This window comes from Nelumbo nucifera, chromosome 1 (genome assembly GCF_055504915.1).
Source record: "Nelumbo nucifera cultivar China Antique chromosome 1, China Antique-T2T, whole genome shotgun sequence".
NCBI classification, from domain to species: Eukaryota; Viridiplantae; Streptophyta; class Magnoliopsida; order Proteales; family Nelumbonaceae; genus Nelumbo; species Nelumbo nucifera.
In genome coordinates, this window is record NC_142649.1 from 66,869,512 (window position 1) to 66,877,936 (window position 8,425).

General features: G+C 30.5%; 1 protein-coding gene across 1 annotated transcript; it reads left to right on the forward strand.

Moving 5' to 3' along the window:
• The first annotated feature begins 6,848 nt into the window (after positions 1-6,848).
• Positions 6,849-8,154, forward strand: LOC104594163 (long-chain-alcohol O-fatty-acyltransferase-like). Its single transcript, XM_010254338.2, has one exon. The coding sequence runs from the start codon at positions 6,944-6,946 to the stop codon at positions 8,018-8,020; it is 1,077 nt and encodes a 358-aa protein (XP_010252640.1). The 5' UTR covers positions 6,849-6,943; the 3' UTR covers positions 8,021-8,154.
• The last annotated feature ends 271 nt before the right edge of the window (positions 8,155-8,425 follow it).

The following is an 8,425-nucleotide window of genomic DNA, read 5'->3' on the forward strand; positions in this document are numbered from 1 at the left end:
AATAACATTAATGTATAAATAAAATATTAATACAATATATTTTAGGGTAGGAAAAATAATTGTAGTTATGATAATATTACTTCTAACTAAGTAATAAATAAATAATAAAATAAAAATATTAATATTCATAAGTAAAAATGAAATATTAATATAAAATATTTATTATAAATACTGACATATTGATTATTAAAGACTAATAAAATAATAAATTATTAATAAAATTGTTAGTTGATTCCAATTCCAATTCTAAATGAACCAAACAACAGCAATCGGAATCCAACAATTATGTATACATATATATTATGTATAACTATATAAAGTTATAATTGATAAATTTAATATTTATAGTTTTTATATACATTTTATTATACATATATACTTTAAAAATAATTGGTTTTTTAATTTTGTTAATTTTTTTAATATTTCTATCATTTTAAACACAATAAGATGGTTATAGATTAAATACAAAGATGATCCAAAGCCCAACTTAATAATCAGACGCAAGTGTGGATATAGATTTCATAATCGAATGTGGATGTGGATGCATTTGATTTTGATATGAATCCAAACCATTTATAATCCTACTGTCTACATTGTGTGAGGTTGATGTAGATCTGAGCTAGACCTAGCTTAGAAGAAAATTATTACTTGAGCCTAAAAATTTGTTGGTTTAGTCATGTTTAGGCTAAGTTATAAATGATCATTCCTAAGTAGGAGTTTTATAATTAGGTCATTATTTGTTTTAATATTTTAATTAAACTTTATAGTTTTTATATGGAATGCAAGTGGTTTATTTTATTATTTTTAATAATTGTTTACATATTATTATTATTATTATTATTTTATGAATTTTTAATTTTAATTTCATTCATAGTTGCTAGATAAAATTTTGCTAAAATTTTATTTTATTTATTAGGTTTTGAATTATAGTTTTATGACAACTAACCAATTAATAGTTTTCGAATGTGAATAGGGATGACAATGTTCCCCATTCCATTGGGTACTCAACTTCTGCAACTCGATGGGACTGAGGTCCTGAGGATGGATATTGCTTTGGTAGGGATGAGGATCGATAATGATACCCAACTAAGGATGAAGACAGAGATGGGGATGAGGATTTGTTTCGTAGTCTTAAAATTTTTGCTTGGACTTAGATTAATTTAATTATGAGTAAAAAAGTTAATCTATAGATTAATTTAATTATAACATCTAATGATTAATAAAGTAAAATAAATAAAATATAACACTAATGGATAATATCAAAAAATAATTATTTAATGAGTAATTAGTAATAATTTATTATATTTGATAAAATTAATAATATAAGTAAATCCCGTGCATTGCACGAGTCCCCTCTAGTATAAAATAAAATCGGACAGTCCACATTAGCATGTCTCTCCTTTGAGAGAAGCTACTTATCTATTTTCTCAATCTTTTACATTTTTCCTATTTTTATTTTGTTTTAAAAAATAAAAAAGTAATCATTAGCTATATTGATTAGATGAATAACGCTATACACTATTATAATGAAAAAAAGACCCTTGGGTTTTCAAGGCCCCTTATTTTAATGCATGTTATTATCACACTTAAGAAAGACATTTAAGAGAGAGAGAGAGGGGGGGGAGGGAGTAGCAATAATAATTACAATATTTTTAATAATTAACAGTGTTAGACAGTTTTGTATGCCCTTAGCTACAATCAGTTTTGTTGTACTTTTGACATTTAGTGTAAATAAATAAAGTACATGTTTGATTCATGTTGTGTGGTATATTTCTGTGTAAGACCCTTAAACTGGACACTTAATGAGACTCGTGTTAGTTTAGAACATTCACAGCCGTTGGATAAGTCTGGGGAGATTTATCCTACCAAGGCTGACACTGGTGTGCTGCCAAGTGTTGGGGTGGCTTGTCTCAGCCACTAGGGTGAGACCCAAGGCACACGCAATGAAGGATTAATTGAATCCGTGAACCGGACCAGATTTTCAGTATTGCCCTGGACCTTGGAGATTTATGGGCAAAACTACAAAGTTACACCTGACCCCTAGACTCGATTATGATACTGCACTAGGTATCGGATTGGGTTGTCTTTGATATGCCAATCAGTGAGATCCTTAGCGGACAAAGGTAATGATCATAGTGACAAGATCACTATCGGATTGGGCTGTCTTTGATATGCCAATCAAAACCTGGGTATGTTGGGACAGTCTGAGAATTCATCTGAGTGGGTGATCATAGTGACAAGATCAACCCCTTTGTCGGACAAAGGTAATGATCGGAGATGCACTCTCTCTAATGGAAACCAAACTGCCGGCAGTTGATTTCAATCGTTGGAATTTTGTTTTGCAAAATTTTATAAATATGATATATATACATATATGGTTTCAAAATGTTTGCAAATGGTTTTAATTCCCAGGATCCATGTGAGCAGAGAGTGCAACATTGTTCCTTGCAGCCGAAGGAGAGGTCCTGTCTTGTCGGACAGTGTTTGATCATTATGGGCTGAGAGGTTAAGTGTAAGACCATTGAGGGTAAAACCTGATGGGATAATCTTACATCTGCCCACAGTCCCTGGGTTTTTATAAGATGGCTTGGCCCAGGGACCACTTAGTGTAAGTGTTGGGCCCATAGAGTCCATGTGATGGGCTCAAGGGGTTCACTGGGCTTTCTAGTGAATTCGGCTAGGCCTTGTAACAAAGGTTGGGCTGAACCCATGTGGCTGATGTGTAGATCAATGCTTAGGTCCCACGCCATACAAAGAAGCCCAACTGGGCAGCAGTTTGGAAACTTATTGAGAACTTATTACTTATTGGGCCTAAAGCCCATTTCGACCTAGGCTAATATGATCACCCACTTAAGGGGACGTATTTGGGATTAGGATTAGCTAAAGGATTAGGATTCTAACCCTATCCACTCTTGGAGACCAAATTCAAATGTGATTTGAATCTGGTAACCTCCTGATAAGATCAGGAGTGGGCTGACCTAATCTGCAGATAGGATTGAGATTATCCCCTATCCAAATGCTGATTTGGATTGGGATAACTCCTAATGGGATTAGGAGGTTTCTTGATCACTAAGAAATGAGGAAACCCTAATCTTGAATTACAGGAATTCGACCTAGGGTTTTGCAGTAACTACCCTGCAAGTTTGAGATAGGATCTCATCTTCCTAGGCTGAAATCTACATCCGCGCCACTTTCAGCCTTAGGAACTCCTCCAGCCGCCGCCACCTTACTGCTTGGTCTGAACTCCTCTGAAGGGACGATCAAGAAGTTGGTTCTTGACATCAGTCATTGCTGAAAGACTGATTTGGTCCGGTGCTCTAAGCTTCCATTGGATTCTTGCGAAGAGTCCGATGCGTAGGACGCACACTATTGGTTATGCTCCACCGTCGTTGTGTCATCTTCAACGGGAGTGGATCTTGGACCTCTCTTTGGGCGTGAACACCGACGTTGGGAGATCTTGATTCTCCGTATCAGGTATAACCCTTCCCTTGATCTTTGGTTCAGATCTGGTTTGGTTTGGTTCGAGTAGGTCCTTGAATAATTGATTCTAAAATAAGGGAATACAACTCCCAATTGATTGAAGGGAGAAAAAATTTTGAAATTTGCCCACCTATTCCGCTGCTTTCTTGGCGTCCATACGATGGATTTCTCCCTCCTTTCAAACAGTACTAATCGTATTTATAAATTAACGGTGTTTTTGATAATTATAGTATTTTTAAATAATTATCAGTACTTATTTAGAAGTAGCATTAAATAATGTATTTAGTAATTAATATAATGTAAGTTATAATTTATTAAAAAATAGTATTAACAATTACAATAATTATTAATTAATAGTAATTAAATAATTACAATATTTTATTAATTAACAATTTTAACTACACTTTCAATTAATACAATATTTTTAATAATTATAGTATTATTAATTAATCAAAAGTATTCACTAAAATAATGAATTTATAGTTAACAGTATTTTGAATAATTACAACACTAACAATTAACCATATTTTATAGTATTTCAACATTGTAGTATTACTAATTATAGTATATATTAATTAATTGTGTTTATTAACATATTGGATTATTAAAAAATATTAATTTTTTGTTAATTCATTAATTAACATTTGTTAAATTCTTAATTAATGTTTGTTGTAATTTAAATTATATTTGAAACTATAAGTAATATAATTAAATTTTAAACTATAATTAAAAGTAATTATATTTAAATATAATTTAAGCTATAAATAGTAGAAAATTACATTTAATGAAAAGAAATTAGGCAAGAAAATAACAAAAAATAAAGTACCAATAATTTTGTGATAATTATAAAAAATTATCCAAGAAATTACCAAAAATGGATTAACATTATTTCCAATTAATATGATAAATTATCAAAAAATAAAAAATATAACTAATAAAATTACTTTTTGAGAGAAGCTACTTATATATATTCTCAATTTCTTTTTGTATTTTACCTATTTTCATTTATTTTAAAAATATAAAAAATAATCATTGCTTATCTTGATTAGATTAATAAAGTTGCACACTATTGGAAAGAGAGAGAGACCTTTTGGTTTTCTAAGGCCACTTATTTTAATGCAAGTTATTATTACATTTAAAAAAGGCATTTAAGAGAGAGAGAGAGAGGTGAGGGAGGGAGTAATAATAATAATTATTGTATTTTAAAATTTATAGTATTAATAATAATTACAATATTTTTAAGAATTAACAGCATTTTTGTTAATAAATAGTATTAATCGTATTTATTAAAAATAATGTATTTAATAATTAATATTATTTTTAATAATTGTAGTATTTTTAAATGATTTTTATTATTTATTCAAAAACAATATTGAATAATGTACTCATTAATTAACAGTATTTTTAATTAATATAGTACTTTTAATAATTACAGTATTTTAATTAATTAACATTATTTATTAAAAATAATGCATTTTTTATTAAATGTATTTTAATAATAACAATATTAATAATCAACCGTATTTTACCGTATTTTCAATACTTGTAGTATTTATTAATTAACAGTGTTTATTAAAAAAATATAGCCATTAAAATTACTTTTTGAAAATATGTACTAATTATTAATAATCTTCAAGGAGTAAATGTAATTAGTTCATAGTGTATTTAAAATGCATTTGTTTTTTCATATATAAATTATATAATTTAAACATTATAATCCTTGCCTAAGATGATATTAGTTCATAGTGTTACAATGGAAAATAGAAAAAAAAAATATTTACTATTATGTATTTCCATTATTTCACTTTCACTCAACAAAGCCTGTGCATCGCACGGATCCCTGCTATTAGAGAGAGACTTTTGGGTTTTCAAAGGCCTCTTATTTTAATACTAAAAAAGACATTTAAGAGAGAGAGAGAGAGAGAGAGAGAGAGAGAGAGAGTGAGTAAGTGAGTGAGTGAGTGAGTGAGTGAGTGGGTGGGGGGGAGGGAGGGAGGGAATAGTAATACAACATAATAAAGTAAAACATTAATAAGTCAAATAATATAAATAGGTTGAGGTTAAATAATCAAACATAAAACAACAAAATAAAAAATTTATTAATTTAAAAATCAACTAAATTTTCACTTAAAAACACTAATAAAAATTAAAACTTTAATAATAAGAAATTTAAATAAAATTCCACTAATAAAATTAAAAAAACGTTTCAATTCTACTAAAAAATCAAACTTAATAAACACTAACAAAAATAAGAAATTTAAATACAAAAATATTAATTTATAGTTTTAATAATATTATGGTTTAAATTTGGGTTTGATATATTGCAAATACAACCCGTGTTCTAATGTTGTATTTTGTTTTTTTATTCTTTTTCATTTTATTAGATAAATTTGTATTAATATATTTTTGATTAATTAAAATTAATACTTTTTATGAGTTGAGACATTTATTGTGCATAGTGCCCATACTACATAAGCTAAACAGGGCTATCTAGAAACCCATAATGTTAGTGTACTTTTCAAAATTTATTATTTATTAGCGTACTTGTGGAAAATTACCCAAAAATGTTTTAAAATATGTTAGCAACCTGTTATTATAGCACTTGAACCATATAGGTCCGAACCATGTAATACATGGATTTTTTATTCATTAATAACAAGAATAGTAATGATGAAAATTTGTGCAATTCTGGAAAATTATTGAAAATTTGTGTGGATTTTATTATAAAATTATTGAATATCATAATTAAATTAGAGTAAATTAAATTTTAATTTCTTTGAATATATTATTAAATTAGAATAAATTAATATTCAAAAAATCAACAAAAATCAAACTTCAGAAAATTAATTTTTTGGAAATTAAATTATAAATTTAGTGTACTATTCAAAATTTATTATTTATTAGTGTACTTTTAGAAAAATTTCTCAAAATGTTGTAAATAATTGTTGAAATTTATATTTTGTATTTCCAATAATTACTGAAAATTATTGCATTTTCAAAACTTTTCCGAAATTTTTTATTTTCAGTAAATTATTACATTTCTGATTGTTTTTTTGGAAGAACATACTTTGGAAAATAAAATATAAAATAGTGTACTTTTCAAAAATTTGAAAATTTACAAAAATTTATTAGATTTGTGCAATTCTGAAAAATTATTGAAAATTTGTTTTGTTTTTATTGTAAATAATTATTGAAAATTTGTTTAATTTTCAATAATTTTTTTTTTTTTTTTGGGTATTGGGTTATCCGTGTGAGTGACACTTAGTATATCCATTTGATCATTTTTGTTATCAAATTGGATATTGAGTTTTGATGCATGGGTCCCCGCTAGTAATTAATAAAAGAATAAACATGCCATGTTTGTTGGATAGAAAATAGTTAATTATCAAGTTCAAACCAGAAAGAGAACACCGCAGAGATCTAGTAGATCAGTAGAGCAGAGAATTGGAAAAAGGGGGAAGAGATGGATGATGAGATCAACAACTTCATTAAGGTATGGATATCAGCACTTGCATCTCTATTTTACTGTTACTCAATAGCAGGAAAGTTTCCAAAAGGTGTTATCAGACTCCTATCTCTCCTCCCTGTCCTCTGTCTCTTCACAATCCTTCCGTTGAATCTCTCGTCCTTCCATCTTGGAGCTCCCACAGCTTTCTACCTCGCTTGGCTTGGTAACTTTAAGCTTCTCCTCTTCTCCTTGGATCAAGGTCCTCTATCATCCCGCCCAGCAAAATCACTCCTAGGCTTCGTCTCAATTGCTTCTCTTCCTATCAAAGTCAAACCAGATCCATCTCTCGGTAAGTCACATCAAAATTCAGGGAAGTCTCTACAGTCCAGAGCAGAAGAAAGCCCATCCCCCTGTGGATCACATCTAAAATTAGCTGTAGAATGCCTTGTTTCCGCGGTGCTGATAAAAATTATCTACGATTACAAACAACAGATACATCCAAGCATCTTCCTATGTATGTACTGTTGCAACCTTTTCCTTGGCTTAGAAATCACTCTGGCCATGGGTGCGGCCGTCGCTCGAGCCCTACTCGGCCTAGACCTCGAGCCACAGTTCAACGAGCCGTACCTCACAACCTCTCTGCAAGATTTCTGGGGGAGGAGGTGGAATCTCATGGTTTCAAGTATTCTGCGACCAACTGTATACGACCCAGTACGGCGTATCTCAGCTCCTGTGTTTGGGACGAGATGGGCGCCGCTGCCGGCCGTGGTGGCTGCCTTTACGGTGTCGGGGCTCATGCACGAGCTCATCTACTATTACCTCACGCGTGTGGATCCCACGTGGGAGGTGACGTGGTTCTTCGTCTTCCAAGGGCTCTGTGTGGCGACGGAGGTGGCGGTGAAAAAATGGGTAAATGGGAGGTGGAAATTGCAGCGTCAGGTTTCGGGGCCATTGACTCTGTCATTTATAGCGGCTACCGGTGCTCGGCTGTTCTTCCCACAGTTGTTGTGGAATGGTGTGGACGAAAGGGCAATCGGGGAATATGCTATTGTGGTCAAGTTTCTGAGGAACAGACTGAGACCCATTTTTTAACTCCATGTAAAATATTTGTTTATTCATTTTATGTTTAATTTATTTATATATTGCAAAATAATTCCATTGGGCTATTCGATTTTGACCGTAAGTGAATCAAATTTGGGTTTATTTTTACCATAAATCCAAAGTCTTTCCCTTTGCAGCCCTATCTCAAATAATAGTTTTTTTTTTCTTTTAGAACAAATAATAACAATAGTTTCCTTTATTTTAGAACAAATAACAATAATAGTTTTCTTGATGTTTGGACTTTCAAGCATGCAAACAATTTTGGTGTAAAATAGGGCGTGGCCTTTTTTTTTTGTTAACTATGCGGCCGTACAAATTAGTGTTTATATACATCAAATTAACTCCACAGTAGTTGTGTGCCTTGTCAAATTAGATCAAATGTGGTGTTGTGTATCC